This window comes from Callorhinchus milii, unplaced genomic scaffold (genome assembly GCF_018977255.1).
Source record: "Callorhinchus milii isolate IMCB2004 unplaced genomic scaffold, IMCB_Cmil_1.0 Scaffold3, whole genome shotgun sequence".
In the NCBI taxonomy this organism is placed as follows: Eukaryota; Metazoa; Chordata; class Chondrichthyes; order Chimaeriformes; family Callorhinchidae; genus Callorhinchus; species Callorhinchus milii.
This window is the reverse complement of record NW_024704744.1, coordinates 60,429,211-60,446,082: the sequence shown is the minus strand read 5'-3', so window position 1 is coordinate 60,446,082 and position 16,872 is coordinate 60,429,211. Positions and strand designations below refer to the sequence as shown.

General features: G+C 52.1%; 1 protein-coding gene across 1 annotated transcript in view; it reads right to left on the bottom strand.

The window, feature by feature from the left end:
* The window catches only part of adss2 (adenylosuccinate synthase 2), a 53,221-nt gene extending 49,915 nt beyond the window's left edge, over window positions 1-3,306 (bottom strand). The window contains exon 1 of the mRNA XM_042333104.1: window positions 2,912-3,306. Coding sequence (XP_042189038.1) covers window positions 2,912-3,136 — 225 coding nt within the window. The 5' untranslated portion in view covers window positions 3,137-3,306. The remainder of the gene's footprint in view (window positions 1-2,911) is intronic.
* Between the last annotated feature and the right edge of the window lie 13,566 nt (window positions 3,307-16,872).

Below are 16,872 nucleotides of genomic sequence, written 5' to 3'. Positions count from 1 at the left end.
CTGTCAGCACCTCCTCACCTCAGGCGCTGACAGCATCTCCATCCATGGTTGCACACTCCACCTTACTAAGCCAGTCTGGAAACTTGGTGTCCCGTTTGACCCCCAACTATGCTTTCTACCCCACTTCCATGCCATGACCCGCTCTGCCTTCCCCCACCTCTGCAACATCGCCCGGCTCCGCCACCGTCTCACACAGCAGGCCGCCGAAACCCTCATACGTGTATTCATAACATCGAGGCTTGATTATGCAAACTCCTTGCATGGCTGCCTCCCCAACTCTTCCCTCTATAGGCTGCAGATCATCCAGAACTCGGCAGCCCGTGTCCTCTCCCACACCAAGACCATGACTATCACCCCCATCCTCGCTCAACTCCACTGGCTTCCCATCACACAGAGGATACAGTTCGACGGAAACGCTATATAATGCAAGGATAAGATCCTGGTCCTCCCCCTCAAAGCCTTCCACGGCCTAGCTCCCACCTACCTCTGTGACCTCCTAAACCCCTACCATTCTGTTCCATCAAGACCCATCTTTAGACCCTCCTCTTTGACCGTGCTTTTGATCACCCTGCTTCCCCCCTGTCTCCATCCTCCCCAATCCCGACCCCCAGCTCGGGTCAGAAACACTGACTGTCCAGCACCTTAGGACAAACTCCCAACGTGAAACGTGCTATACAAATGTAATTTTGGTGTTGTTGTTCAGTGAGATATGCAGCCAAATGACAAAATGATCCTCGCACCATTACTTCCTGTGTGCTATGCACAGCGTACTAGAAATGTGGCTGCACATGCACACGTCAGCTTTCCTTGCTTAGAAAAGACTGATTTCTGGTTCATCACGACCAACCGATTTCTAAATAATCTATTGCAATACCTCAATCCCTATTGTGTTTTTACTTCAGCTGGAGTAAATGCCAGAATTTGAAAGCTTTTTTTGAGGATAGAGTCAGGGAGTTCCAGTGGTTCAGGACTTAATGACTGAAGGCACAGCCGCTGATGGTTATAGGGGAGAGGTTAGAACATGCAGAAGCCTGAGCAAAGGGGCTGGGTAGAAAGAGCAGGGTGTGAGAAGGCTGGAGAGACAGGGAGGTGCTGGCACATGAAGTAAATGCTAGGCGAGTGTGAGGATCTTGAAATCGATCAGTTTTGGACAGGGAGGCAATGCGGCCTGGGGAGATGAGGGTGCAGAGTTTGGTACGGGTAAAGATATGGGCAGTGGAGCCAACGGTTAACTGAATTATCCCATTCATTGCTGGGCCACAGAGACTAAATCTGTACTAAATTGTTCCGATTTCAGCCACTGCAGCGGTTAAGACACTACAATTGTTCTGGGTTGGGGCATGGAGAGGAAGAAAATTCAACCATGGTTCCAATCACCGACTGCTAGTCTGAAAATCTCAGACCCCTGCTGGAAGGTCATCCTATGTGGGCGGCAGCGTTGACTGATGTCCCCTGCGGTAAAAAGGCCTGCAAGCACTGCCTCCAATTAAGGCTCAAACAAGAGTAATATTACTTGGGAGAAGTGCGAGAGGGTGATTCGTACCTGTGGAATGGTCTATGAATAGAAGGAAAAATAATGGCCGACAGTGTGTTTTTATTTGAAATCTCCTCTTTCCCTTTTAAGTCCCTTTTCAAAGGAATGAGTTCAAAAATAATAGTTCTCTCATTTATGTTTGCGAGACCCTCATTAATTCCGAAAATCCCCGGAGCGCTGCTCTCATCGTCAAGTTTAATTCGCTGCATGTCTGGGCACAGAAGATGAAAATGCAGTTGGGATTAAAAAAAAAGGTGCAGGAAACTAGCAACTGCTCCCCATCAACTGCTCGGCCATGTGCCTGTGTCTTTGAGACAAAACACAGACATGAGACTCTCTCTCTCTCTCTCTCTGTATGTATATATATATATCCAACCTATATATATATATATATATCTCCAACCTGCAATAAGTCAAACACAAAACCGATGCAGACCAAAAGGACACATTTATCGAACCGCACAGATGCAACATAATCTCTCTCTGTATATATAAATGCATTGACATGGTGGATTTATGAGGGGGGGAGACAAACAACTGAGGAAACAACAGGACTTGCAACAGATCAGCAGCAAAATATGCGTCCGAAGAGGAGCAGAGAGACAGCACCAGGAACAAAGGGAGAGTGGGCGCAGCTTCACCCCCACACCCCCGGCCTGGCCTGGTCTGGTCAGCAGCCCGGCCGGGCCCCGGGGGGCAAGAGGGACATCCAGGTGCTGCATTGAGGCCCAACGTCCGCGGGAGTGGAGGGGGTCGTCCGCGGGAGGGAGAGTTTGTCGGGTGGGAGGGGGGGGGGGGGGGGAGGCCTTCCCCCTCGCTGGTTGCTGTGGTAACGGCGCCGCCCGGGGCCTCCTTTCTCCGGAGTTAAAAAGAGCCGCTGAAAACTAGCGGTGACCGAGAGCCGACAGCCCAGAGCCCCGCTCCACCCCCCCCCCGGGGCCCCGCCCCCTCCCCCCGGGGCCCCGCTCCCCCCCCCCCCCCCCCCCCCCCCCCCCCCCCCCCCCCCCCGGGGCCCCCCCCCCCCCCCCCCCCCCCCCCCCGGGGCCCCGCTCCCCCCCCCCGGGCCCCGCTCCCCCCCCCGGGGCCCCGCTCCCCCCCCCCCGGGGCCCCGCTCCCCCCCCCCCCCCCCCCCCCCCCCCGGGGCCCCGCTGCCCCCCCCCGGGGCCCCGCTGCCCCCCCCCCCCCCGGGCCCTCCCCCCCCCCCCCCCCCCCCCCCCCCCCCCCCCCCCGTCCCCCCCCCCCCCCCCGCCCCCCCCCCCGGGCCCCGCCCCCCCCCCGGGCCCCGCTCCCCCCCGCCCCGCTCCCCCCCCCCCGGGCCCCGCTCCCCCCCCCCCCGGGGCCCCGCTCCCCCCCCCGGAGCCCCGCTCCTCTCCTCACCTGGCAGCGGCACACCATGTCGGCGTCCTGGGCCAGCAGATCCACCACCTTGCCTTTGCCCTCGTCTCCCCACTGCGCTCCCAGCACCACCGTCACCTTGTTGCCCACGTCACGGGGCCTCGCTCTCCCCAAAGCAGCCGGAGCCGGAGCCGAGCTCCGGTCAGCGGCGGGGCCCGAGCCCGAGCCCGAGTCCCCGTTGTATGTTTGGCCGCCCTTCCCGCTCATCACGCTTCCCCCGAGTGCGGGTGGCCAGGCGCCCGGGCGGGACCGAGACTGAGCCCGTCCCCGCCTCCTCCGGCTGCTCCTCCCTCTCTCCAGCCTTTGCCAACCATCTTTATAGCCCAAAGTCAACCCCAGAATAGCCCCAAAGTAGCCCGGTGCCCCCCCCCGAGGGCTGGTGCTTCTCCAACTGCGAAACACAAGAGAGGAAAGGAAAATTGTTTTGCAGGTTTAAGTTTTTAAAAATTCTCCCTCCCCCTCTCTCCCCACTCACTGCTCCTCCTCCTCCCCTCCCCATTCACTGCTCCTCCTCCTCCCCTCCCATTCACTGCTCCTCCTCCTCCCCTCCCATTCACTGCTCCTCCTCCTCCTCCTCCCCATTCACTGCTCCTCCTCCTCCCCTCCCCATTCACTGCTCCTCCTCCTCCCTCCCCATTCACTGCTCCTCCTCCCTCCCCATTCCGCTCCTCCTCTCCTCCCCATTCACTGCTCCTCCTCCTCCCCCTCCCCATTCACTGCTCCTCCTCCTCCCCTCCCCATTCACTGCTCCTCCTCCCCTCCCCATTCCTGCTCCTCCTCCTCCCCTCCCCATTCACTGCTCCTCCTCCTCCTCTCCCCATTCACTGCTCCTCCTCCTCCTCCTCTCCCCATTCACTGCTCCTCCTCCTCCTCTCCCCATTCACTGCCCTCCTCCTCCCTCCCATTCACTGCTCCTCCTCCTCCTCTCCCCATTCACTGCTCCTCCTCCTCCTCTCCCCATTCACTGCTCCTCCTCCTCCTCTCCCCATTCACTGCTCCTCCTCCTCCTCTCCCCATTCACTGCTCCTCCTCCCTCCCCTCCCCTCCCCATTCACTGCTCCTCCTCCTCCTCTCCCCATTCACTGCTCCTCCCCCTCTCTCCCCACTCACTGCTCCTCCTCCTCCTCTCCCCATTCACTGCTCCTCCTCCTCCCCTCCCCATTCACTGCTCCTCCTCCTCCCCTCCCCATTCACTGCTCCTCCTCCTCCCCTCCCCATTCACTGCTCCTCCTCCCTCCCTCCCTCTTCCCCTCCTCCCCACTCACTGCCCTTCCTATCCTTTACTCCCTCCCTCTTCCCCTCACCTCCTCCTCCCTCTCCCCACTCACTGCCCTTCCTCCTCCTCCTCCTAACTCCCTCCCTCTTCCCCTCCTCCTCCCTCTCCCCACTCACTGCCCCTCCTCCTAACTCCCTCCCTCTTTCCTCCTCCTCCCTCTCCCCACTCACTGCCCCTCCTCCTCACTCCCTCCCTCTTCCTCCTCCTCTCATCCTAATTTCCTCCCTCTCTCCCCCTCTTCTCCTCACCTCTCCCCACTCACAACCCCTCCTCCCACTCATTGCATATCCTCCCACCCCCTCCCCTTACTGCCCCTGCTCTCCCCCCACTCTCTGCCCCTGCTCTCCCCGCACTCACTGCCCCTGCTCTCCCCGCACTCACGGCCCCCGCTCTCCCCCCACTCACGGCCCCCGCTCTCCCCCCACTCACGGCCCCCGCTCTCCCCGCACTCACTGCCCCTGCTCTCCCCGCACTCACTGCCCCTGCTCTCCCCGCACTCACTGCCCCTGCTCTCCCCGCACTCACTGCCCTGCTCTCCCCGCACTCACTGCCCCTGCTCTCCCCGCACTCACTGCCCTGCTCTCCCCGCACTCACTGCCCCTGCTCTCCCCGCACTCACTGCCCCTGCTCTCCCCCCACTCACTGCCCCTGCTCTCCCCGCACTCACTGCCCCTGCTCTCCCCGCACTCACTGCCCCTGCTCTCCCCCGCACTCACTGCCCTGCTCTCCCCGCACTCACTGCCCCTGCTCTCCCCGCACTCACTGCCCCTGCTCTCCCCCCACTCACGGCCCCTGCTCTCCCCTCCCCACTGTGGAGTTCTACCTTGCTCAACTCCACAAGAATGGTTCCATAAAACATGGTTCCTGCTTTCATCTTTGTGAAAATAGAGCCCATACTGCAAGTGGCATCTTGCCTCAGGGCACTATCCTCAGTCCACTCCTCTTCCCCATCTATATGCTCCCACTCAGTGGCATCATCCACAGATATGGGGTTCATTTCAACATGTACAGATGATACCCAACTCTCTGTTTCTACCTTCGACTCCGGGACTCGTCATCCTGCCCGATTACCTGTCAGTCTTGGATAAGCTTTAACTTTCTTCAGTAATATTGACAAGACAGGTTCTCCTACTTGGCTCCCAACAGCGCCTCAGGCACTGACAGCATCAACCTACATTGAATGTGCATCCCACCTTGCACACCCAATGCAGAATTTCAGTGTTGTTCAACTCCCAACTTGTCCTTCAAACCCTGCATAAGTGCTTTTATTTGCTCAACTTTCCCTTACTTCCATAACTTTTCTTGCCTCCACCACGAACTTTCACCTTGGGTCACCAAGTCTCTCATCCACGCTTTTATCACATCCAGGCCTGAGCACGCTGCAGGCTATGCAGGCACCATAGAGAAACATAGAAACAGGAGTGGGCCATTCAGCCCCTCAAGCCTGTTCCACCATTCTATAAGATCATGCCTGATGTGTACCTCAAGTCCAATTATCTGCCCTTGCCCCATAACCCTTAATACCCTGGCCTGACAAATATCTATCTACTTCTCTTTTGAAGATGTGAATGAGCCAGCCAGCATCCACAGCCTTTTGGGGTAGAGTTTGAAATTTCCACTACCCTTTGGGTAAAAAACTACCTCCTAATTTCAATTTGAAATGGCCTAGCTCTAATTTTAAGATTATGGCCCCATGTTCTGCATTTCCCCCACCAGAGGAAATAGTTTATCTATATCTGTCCTATTGAATCCCCTTATTATTTTAAAAACCTCAATTGATCACCCCTCAACCTTCTAAACTCAAGGGAATACAGAGCCAAGTTTATGCAACCTGTCCTCATACTTTGACCCTTTTAGCCCTGGTATAATTCTGGTATCATGCTACCCGTAAGTAGGAACCCGGTTATTAGTCAATTAGTGGATTGCTTTTCCGGGCATAATAATTCCTTCAAAATCAATAAAAGTAATTTGGTCACTCTTTCCACGATTCTTTGTGGTACACTGCTGTGTACAAGTGGCTGCCGTGTTTCACCCACAAAATATACAGTCAATTAACTTTACAGTATATTCTGTGAAGCGCTTTGCGACGTCTCGAAGATGTGATAAGGCACTATATCAAATCGAGGTTTATTATTCTGGTGAATCTGCATTGCAACCCCTCCAGAGCCAATATATTCTTTGTGAAGGAGCAGTGCCTTAAACCTATCACTCCCATCCTCGCTCAGTTTCACTGGTTCCCCATACTACAGCAGATTGAATTCAAGATCCTCGTTCTCACCTTTAAGCCCCTCCACGGTGTCACCCACCTTCCATGACTTCCTTCAACCACCCTGGCTACTCTCTTCACTCAGCTATCACTCAACTATTTAATATCCCGACTATCTGTCAAATCATCCACGTCCTACCAACATGAAAATCGCTGTATAATTGTAATAATCTTTGTATACCAATAAAGACCTCACAAACCGCCAGCAGTACATCTGCACAAACGGCTTCTCCTCCCGCTCTCACCCGGTCACCTGCAGAGTACCCCAAGGATCCATCCTTGGCCTCTTCCTCTTTCTGATCTACATGCTCCCTCTTAGGGATGTCATCTGTAGAAATGGGGTACATTTCCACATGTATGAGGACGACACCCAACTCTATTTTTCCACCAGATCTCAGATCTCAGGGGCTGGATGAGCGCAAACTTCCTTCAGCTGAACATTGACAAGACGGAAGCCATACTCTTCGGCTCTCATCAACGTCTAAAATCTCACGGCTCTCACCTCCTCCACCTACCCGACCTCCCCCTAAAACTTTCCGAACCCATACGCAACCGAGGGGTCAGGTTTGACCCCAATTATCCTTCCTCCCCACATCCGGTCTCTCATCAGCACTGCTTTCTTCCACTTCCGACACATCACCCGTCTCCGTCAATACCTCTCCCCAAAAGCCGCTGAAACTCTGGTCCATGCCTTTGTCACCTCCTGGCTGGACTATTCAAACACCCCCTCACCGGTCTCCCATCCATTGCCATCCATAAAATCCAACTCATTCAGAAGAGGGAGTGGGAGGAGAGGTGTTTGCAAAATTGGTTTGTAACAATGCGTTCTAGAACTTTTGAGAGGAAGGGCAGGTAAGAAATAGGGCGGTAGTGGCTGGGGTTTGAGGGATTAGGGAGGGTTTTTTCAGGAGGGTGGTGATGACAGCAGTTTTGAGGGAAGCACGGACTGATCCGGAGGAGAGGGACTGGTTGATAATGTCAGCCAGTAGTGAGCAGAGGAGGGGGATCCGTGTGACCAGTAAGTTGGTGGGGAGGGGATCGAGGCAGCAGGTGGTGGGTTTCATGGAGGTGATGGTGGGTGAGAGGGAGGAGCGAGAGATGGGGAAGAAAGAGTGTAGAAAGAGGGTGGTGGTAGGAGCAGATGATGAGGAGGGTGAGGGGGACAGAGAGTGCGTGGTGGTGGGTGACAAGGGGCAGGTGGATGAGGCTGCCTGGCGGATGTTAAGTATTTTAGAAGAAAAGAAATCCATGACCTCCTCGGACTTATCATTTGATACGAAGATTGAGGAGGCCTGAGGGGGGGCACGGAGGAGATAGTGGGTGGTGGAAAAAAGGATTTTAGGGTTGTATTTATCCTCCAAGATGATGTTGGAGTAGAAAGACGTTTTTGCGCATTCAAAGAACGGCAGTAGCTGTGGAGATGCTCAAGCCACAGTTGGCGGTGAACTGTCAGGCCAGTTTTCCGCCATCTGCGCTCGAGCAGACAGGTTTGGGTTTTTTGGCGGCGGAGATGGTTGTTGTACCAGGTGGATCGGGTGGGTTTGGAGATGGTCCTGGATTTTAGGGGGACGAGGGAGTTGAAAGTGGAGGAGAGGCGATCATGGAGCAGCTGGACAGCTGCTTCAGGATCTCCGTGGGTGGAAGGCCAGAGGGTTAGGATGTTTGAAGATGAGAGGGCCTTTGTGAGGGTCTCAGGGGGTAGCCTTTTCCAAGTGCGGTAGAGGATGGTTGAGGGCTTGGTGGAAAAGAGAGGGATGTGAGAGGAGAAGGAGATGAAAAAGTGGTCCGAGATGGCCTTGTTCACTATGCTGAGGTCAGAAATGTCAAGGCCATGGGTGATGATGAGGTCAAGTGCATGACCACAGTTGTGGGTGGGTGAATGTATTTGGAGGGTAAGGTTTAGGGAGGAGAGGAGGGCAGTGAAATCGGCAGAGGTGGTGCAGGGGGAGTTTAGGTGGAGGTTGAAATCGCCCGTTATGAGTAGGCGCTCAGAGCAGAGGGACAGGGAAGAGAGGAGAGTAGAGATGTCTGTGTGGAAGGAGCCGGGGGGGCTTAGGGGGGGCAGTAAACATTTTCAAAGGGAGAGAGGTGTGGAAAAGGGTGAGGTTCTCGAAGGAGGGGAAGCAGCCAGAGGAATAGGGGTTGAGATCAAGGGAGGCTTTGGAAATGAAGGCCACCCCGCCGCCATGTTGGTTTGGACGGGGGGTGTGGTGGAAGGTGTAGCCTGGAGGGGAGGTTTCCACTAGGGGGACGGGATCATTAGGGGAGAGCCAGGTTTCGGTGAGCCCAAGAATATCAAGGTGCTCGTCCAGGATAAGGTCGTGGATGGTGAGGGCTTTATTTGAGAGGGAACGGACATTTTGGAGAGAAATGCGGGTGGGTTTGCTGGAGGGGTGGAAGTGAGGAGAGAGTGGTGTGGAGAGGATTTTGGGTTGTATAGGAGAGATGGTTGTGGAGAGTGTTGTGAGTGGAGAGTTGGGGAGGGTATGTATGAGGGAAGGGGGAGTTGGGGGTTTGCCTTAAGGAGGCGGTTTGAGCGGAGGGAATGAGTGATGGGACACGTGGGGTTGCTGCTCTGGGACAGCCAGTGCCGGGAGCCCCGATGGGCCCGGCGGAGGATGCCCAGGCTGGAGCAGAGGGAAGTGGTGATGGGGTCGAGGAGAGAGAGAAGGCGGGGAGGGCGGTGGGAGAGAAGGACAGAGGGGGAGTAGCGGATAGAGGGGGGTGGGAGTAGAGACATAGAGTGGGGTGAGAGGAGAGACATAGAGGGGGGTGGGAGGAGAGACATTTAGGGGGAGGCTCGGGTCGGGGCGGCAGCCAAAATGCACACGGAGAGACTGGGAGCGAGCATCAGCCCACAGGCTTAGCCTCCCAGGTCATGGCCGAGTGGCACTGGCTGCTGGGCCATTGTTGGTTTTTTTAAATAATTTTTTTATATAACTGTGACGTCAATTTGTGAAACGGGCCATTGTTGTTGTTGCTGGGGTTTTTTTAATAAATTTTTAATAATAACTTTGTGAAACGCGCCATTGTTGTTGTTGCTGGGGTTTTTTTAATAAATTTTTAATAATAACTTTGTGAAACGCGCCGCCCTACCCCCTCACTTACCTCAGCTCCTACCTCCACTCCCGACTGAGTGGCTCCTCACCTGGCTGTGCTTTATATACACGGCTAGGCCTCAGCTCCGCCCCGCACTCTCCTACCTTAGTAGATATACTATAACCTTACACCTACTTCCCCCTCTGCACCTAATTCCCACTCTCACCCAATTCCTTCTCACTCTGGCCTCGCCTCACTCCGGACCTGGCTCACTCTGAGCCCTCTGCTCGAGTACAAAACAGTACCTGTTGCCTTTGTTCCTCCGGGTCTGGCCTCCTCCTCGTCCCCCGAGTCCTCCGCTCCATCCTCGGTGGCCGTGCCTTCAGCCACTATGCCCCGAGGCTCTGAAACTGCCTTCTTCACTCCCTTCGTCTCGCTCCCTCCCTTCCTATTTTCAGGTCTCTGCTGAAGACCTTTCTTTTTGACTGCGCCTTTGGTCACCTTCCTCCCCCTCCCCCTGGCTTGGCCCCAGGATTCGTTACTGTAAAGCGCTCTGAGACGCCGTCCAGCGTGGAGGGCGCTATATAAATCCAAGTTGTTGTTGTTGCTGTTGTTGACGTAATGTCTCTGCATCTGTGTATCTGCTAAGAACTCAATAATGTAGCGACGTGATTTATATCTCACCAGATAGGTCTTGCAACTGAGAGTAATAATAATAATAATAATAATCCTTGCATTTGATATAGCGCTTTTCACGTCGGGAGGACGTCCCAAAGCACTTCACAGAAGACACTGTAAAGTGAATTGACTGTATATTTGTGGGCGAACGCGACAGCCAATTGCGCACAGCAATGTCCCACAAACAGTCGTAGATTGAAAATGACCAATTTAATTATTGTTTTTTTTTTGGAGGGATTATTATTAGGCTCTGTGTGGAGTAAGGAAACTTGCCCAAGGTTTCGCCCTCTGCCTGGAATTGAACTCAGGTCTCTCACTTGCAAAGCGAGTGCTCTAACCACTGAGCTACAGGACTCCACATTATTATTATGGGCATGTTTGTTTTTTCAGGGATCTCCTATCATTGATGAGCTATGACCTAAACAAGCTCATCATACATGTATGCCAGTTACACCTGGTGGCCAGACCGACTCCCAATGGGTCGGCATTGTGCATCACGGAGCACGTAAGTACGCAAGCGCACACGCACTCAGACAAGAGCAAGATGGCGGTGGTGAGGTGGAAGTTGCCTCGAGTGGCGTTGCCATTTGGCTGCTTTTCCTGCTGCTTCTAGGCGGCCCCATTCTGAGGGGTGCCATTGTTGGAGTTGGGCTGGTGGCGTTGATGGTTGGCTCAATAAGGCCACGGGGTTTCCGGCTTCCTCCTCCCCACAGCCTCCCAGCACTAGCCGGGGAGCGTGAAGCCTGGGGCTCCAGTTGGGGCCTCATCTGGGTCTGGGGTTTAGCTCTTCCCCTCTGGAGTTTAGCCCCTCCCCCTCCCTCCCCTTATGTATATAGTTCCAGTGGATCTAACAGATGGCCAAATTGAGATCCCTCGTCTTCAACATCTACATGCTTCCCTCGGTAACATCATCCGCAGACATGGGGTCAATTTCCACATGTACGCGGATGACACACAACTATCTCTACTCCAACCCTCACTTCCAGGACAACTGACGTCCGACAGGCTGTCTGTCTGACATCAAGTCCTGGACGTGAGCCAACTTTCTACAGCTGAATGTCAGCAAGACCGAGGCCCTCCTGACTGGCTTACGCCAGCCCCTCTGCACCTCAGGCATTGGCATCCACGCTCCACCTCACCAAGCCAGTCAAGAACCTGGGCGTGTTATTCGACCCTCAACTGTCCTTTCTCCCCCATATCTGTGTAATGACCCACTCTGCCTTCCCCCACCACCGCAATATTCCCCGACTCCGCCATTCCCTCAGGCCACCAAAACCCTCATACACATTCATCACCTCAAGGCTCGACTACGGAAGCTCCCTCTGTGTCGGCCTCCCCAACTTCCCTCCACAAACTGCAGGTCATCCAGAACTCAGCAGCTCATGTCCTCTCCAGCACTAGGCTCCGTGACTCCATCAACCCATATTAATAACTCGATAAGCGGTCGTAAGAGTACAGTGTTTATTCCATTAATATCAAATATATGTATAAGGCAAACGGTAAAGTTCAACAATCTATATTCAAACCATATGACCATATAACAACACAGCACTCCGCAACATACAACGACACGGATATACAAATCAAATAACAGAGAAAAAATAGCATGCACTCAGGAATTGCTCAGTACTCCAGACAAAACAATAAGCCAAAGAATGCACATCAGCATACAAGGCAGAGATCAGTCCCTGGAAATTTCTCGGGGATAACTGATTCTGTAACACAAAACGTAATAGGGACTGGCGCCTGGTAAACCCTCAGACGCAATCAATCCTATAAAAATAATACTTAATCACAGGACTATCACACAGAATCACAGAGAGTGGATCCTGTAAACTCAAAAGAAACAATCAACTCTCAGCCCAGCATCTCACTCGTGCTGCCTAACCTGACTTCTGCATTTCAAACGGACCAACGACTACTACTGTTATTACTTCTCTGCCTAGCAAACAACCAAAGACATGTTACCTGTTCCCGATGTCTGGACAACAGAGTTGTGGAGTGCTGTAGCTCAGTAGTTAGAGCACTCGCTTTGCAAGCGAGAGACCTGAGTTCAATTCCAGGCAGGGCGAAAGCTTGGGCAAGTTTCCTTACTCCACACAGAGCCTAATAATAATCCCTCCAAAACAAAACAATAATAAATTGGTCATTTTCAATCTACAACTGTTTGTGGGACATTGCTGTGCGCAATTGGCTGTCGCGTTCGCCCACAAATATACAGTCAATTTACTTTACAGTGTGTTCTGTGAAGCGCTTTGGGACGTCCTCTCGATGTGAAAAGCGCTATATCAAATGCAAGGATTATTATTATTATTATTATTATTATTATCATTGTTATAACAGCGGCAGGAGGGAGAACTTCACTTCCCTTCTTAGGATGCTTCCCCCAACTGTTGCGTCGAACCACGCTTTTGCCCCTACCTTTATATCCCTTGCACCCTGAGTTTGTCGATTCTTGGATATTGACCAGATGTTCCCCTCCTGACTTGTTTATCTAACCTAAACCTTTTAACTCCGTGTTCTTTGCCCTTGCTAACCTCGTTATCTAAAAAGTACCCTCTTAGCGCAACATACTTTTTTCCAAAGTCACCTCCTTGCCTTCTGTTCTCTTGACCTTTATCCAGTTTTTAATTATCTCCTTCCTTATCTTTCCTGCAGAATGGTTCTAAGCATTCCATTCTCACTGATGTATATAGTACAGATAGTTTCTCCATTTGTTACTATTCTGCCCTAATCTTCTATGTCCAGCTCCCTTCTTACCTCGTGATAGGCTCGGCCTTGAGAAATGTTTCTGCCAATGTACCAACTGGCTATCAATTATGTTCCCACACTCTGGAACTCCATCCCACGGTCCCTTCGCCTCGCTTCCTCCCTTGCATCCTTCAAGCCCGGTCTCAAGACCCTTCTCTTCGACCGTGCCTTTGGTCTCCCTCCCACCTCTCTGCCTTCCCTCACCCCTACACCATCCCTCCCCCATGCTCGGGCTCTGACATCTGGCTGTTCAGCTCTTTGGGACGTCCTCCCGACGTGAAAGGCACTCTATAAATGTAATTTTGTTGTTGTTGTTGTTGTTCATTGTGTGAAAATCGAGTGTGTTTACGGCAGCTGGCACCAAGGTGATTGCCTCTCTTTTGCTGACAGAGCCAGTCTCCACAATTCCGTGGTTACAATGATTTCTAAAAACACTAATACATAGGCATTTACACATATACACATCTTCGCTCTATAGCTATATAGTAATCAAAAGAACACATTTTGACAAACCTATACTAACACCCACGCCCGGCTCCACTGGCTCCCCATCCCTCCCTTTCGGCTTGCTCCCTCCCTTGCCTCATGACTGTCAGCATGACTGAAGACCTTCCTTTTTGACCGTGCCTTCAGCTGCCCTCCTAACCCCTCTGCCCTCCCTCATCCCAACCTTACACCCTACAAAAAATCTTGAATCACTCCCAGTTTCCAGAGCACACTCCCCAAACAGTCCTTATTCCAGTCTTCTTTCTCCTTTGTTTTCCCTCTGCCCATTCTTTTCGGAGCTCTCCCCTCTCGGACTTCAACCCTAGTGACTATCCTCCTTGGAGGAGGGGGAAGTAAGTTGGGTCTCCTTGGAGCTGAACTGGCTCCAAAGCTCATTGGCAGGACTCGGAAGGAGGAGCAGCAACAGAAGAAGCAGGAGGAGGAGCAGCAGGAGGAGGGGCAGGAGGAGAAGGAGGGGCAGCAGCAGGAGGAGGAGGAGGAGCAGCAGGAGGAAGAGGGACAGCAGCAGGAGGAGGAGGAGGAGGAGGGAGGAGCAGCAGCAGGAGGAGTAGCAGCAGGAGGAGGAAGAGGAGCAGGAGCAGCAGGAGGAGGGAGAGGAGCAGCAGGAAGAGCAGGAGGAGGAGCAGCAGGAGCAGCAGCAGCAGGAGGAGGAGGAGCAGCAGCAGGAGGAGCAGCAGGAGGAGGAGCAGCAACAGGAGGAGGAGCAGCAGGAGGAGGAGCAGCAGCAGGAGGAGGAGCAGCAACAGGAGGAGGAGCAGGAGGAGGAGCAGCAGCAGGAGGAGGAGCAGCAACAGGAGGAGGAGCAGGAGGAGGAGGAGCAGGAGCAGCAGCAGGAGGAGGAGCAGGAGGAGGAGCAGCAACAGGAGGAGGAGCAGGAGCAGCAGCAGGAGGAGGAGCAGGAGCAGGAGGAGGAGCAGGAGCAGCAGCAGGAGGAGCAGCAACAGGAGGAGGAGCAGGAGGAGGAGGAGCAGGAGCAGCAGCAGGAGGAGGAGCAGGAGGAGGAGCAGCAGCAGGAGGAGGAGCAGGAGCAGCAGCAGGAGGAGCAGGAGGAGGAGGAGCAGCAGCAGGAGGAGGAGCAGCAACAGGAGGAGGAGGAGCAGGAGGAGGAGGAGCAGCAGGAGGAGGAGGAGCAGCAGCAGGAGGAGGAGCAGGAGCAGCAGCAGGAGGAGGAGCAGGAGGAGGAGGAGCAGCAGGAGGGAAGGAGGGAGGAGGAGCATTATTATTATTATTATTATTACTATTTGCTATGTGTAAATTGACTGCTGCCTGTCTGCCTGCCTAATCCATTTACAGATTTCAGCTGGAGACAATATTTGTTGTTTCTCAGGTATTCCTTTGATCAAGCAGAAAGTATATTGTTTGTGCAGATACTTGATCAGAGTTGTTAATTGGTTAATTGCTTTTGGACCGTTGAAACAGGTTTCCCAATAGCTCTTTGAGAACCCAATGAAGCCCATGGACCAGATCAGCAGGAAGTGGAGCCAATAGCCTAAGAATCCGAGTTTATATCTGTATACTTTGTTACAGCCAGCAGTGCTCCCAATAAAATTGGTCATTTACCCCTTGACTATGTATGAGGCTTTGCTGTACTTAAAATCTTTGTAAACTGTGTTTGCCTAAAAATACAGTCAGCATACTTGTCAAGACAACACCTGTGGAACATTTTGTGATGTTTTGACTTGATAAGTATAAGATCAAATGCAAGGATTATAATTTGTGAGATTTGCAAAATAATTAGTAAGTGCTGAATCTCACATCCATCTCAAACAACCCTCTGGAATTCTGCAGCCCTTGACTTCACAACAGTCAAAATTGAGGTTCTTTCCAGTGTCCCGACCAATGATTCCCCAGATTGGTCAGTCTGTCTGTGGGACATTGCTGTGTGCAAATTGACTACCTTGTTTGCCTACAAATAAGCAGTCACTGCATTTTTTAAGTAAGTCCTTGGATGATGAAATAAAGTACAAGAATTATTTATATATTAAGAATTGAATGTAAAATACAGGACTGACTACAATGGCAGACAGTTCCACCGTGTTGTGAATGATCCATTATGCTCGAGCAACAAAAAAAGACAGCCAGACTTCTCAGAGAATGATTGCCCGAGTACTGCAAATTGAAGAGATTTGATTATGTATGTGCTGACTTCCCAAAGAGCTGAATGTTCAAGGAAGGAATTTTATCAGCTATTCAACTGCAAGTTTCTCTATAGTAGGAAATCAGATGATAGTTGTGAATGAATGCAAATGAAAAGATTCTTGGCCACATTCAGTTAATTCATTAAATGTTAATTTTCAAAGGAAGAAATTTGATAGCTTTACATATTAATTTACAATTGCTGTTGCTGACTGAGGAAAAAGCAAGGAGGAAAACATAATAAAGCAAGCCACACCTGCAAAAGAAAAGGTAACTTGATTTGCCACTTCTATTATCATCTTTACTTCAGACTGGGCAGTGCCTCCTTTCACAAAACTTTCTCTAATCTCTCACTATTGCCTTCTTTTGTCTTGCAACTCCCAACACTTCATCATCTCCTGTCCTCCACCTAATTTTTCCTTTGGCTTTCTTTCCCCAGCTCCTTCTCTGTTTGTCCTTATAAACTGCTCCCTTCCAACATCCCCCAGTTCTGGCAAAAAGGTCATTGACCTGAAACGCTAACTCACTTTCCTCTCTTCATAGATGCGCCTGACACTCTGGGTGTTCCCAGCGGCTTCTATTTTTATTAAAGAGGGATGTGTGTTTGAGAGTCGGGACTTATAGGAATCATTGAGGGTTATATAGAATCATAGAATTATACAGCACAGAAGGAGACCATTGGGTCCATTGTGTCTGTTCCGGCTCTTTGAAAAGAGCTATCCAATTCAATCCCACTCCCCCGCTCTCTCCCCATAGCCCTGCAAACTTGTCCTCCCGAGATAATTATCTATTTCTTAAAAGTTGTTATCGAATCGGCTTCTGCCACCCTTTCAGGCAATGCATTCCAGATCCGAACAACTCATTATGTGAAAACATTTCTTCTCACCTCCCCTCTGTTTCTTTCAACACTATTTTAAATCGATTTCTCCCTGATCTCCCTGTCGAATCCCCTCATAATTTGGAAAAGCTCTATTAAGTCTCCTCTTAACCTTCTCTGCTCCAAGGAGAATAATCCTAACTTCTCCAGCCTCTCCTGATAACTGAACTCCCTCATTCCTGGTATCATCCTGGTAAATCTCCTTTGCACCCTCTCCAAAGCCTTGACATCTTTCCTGAAGTGTGGTGCCCAGAACGGAACACAGTACTCTAGCTGATGCCGAATCAGTGTTTTATAAAGGTTCATCATAACTTCCTGACTTTTGTATTCCATACCCCTATTTGTAAAGGCTAATATCCCATATGCTTTTTTAACAGCTTTATCTACCTGTCCTGCCATCTTCAAAGATTTAC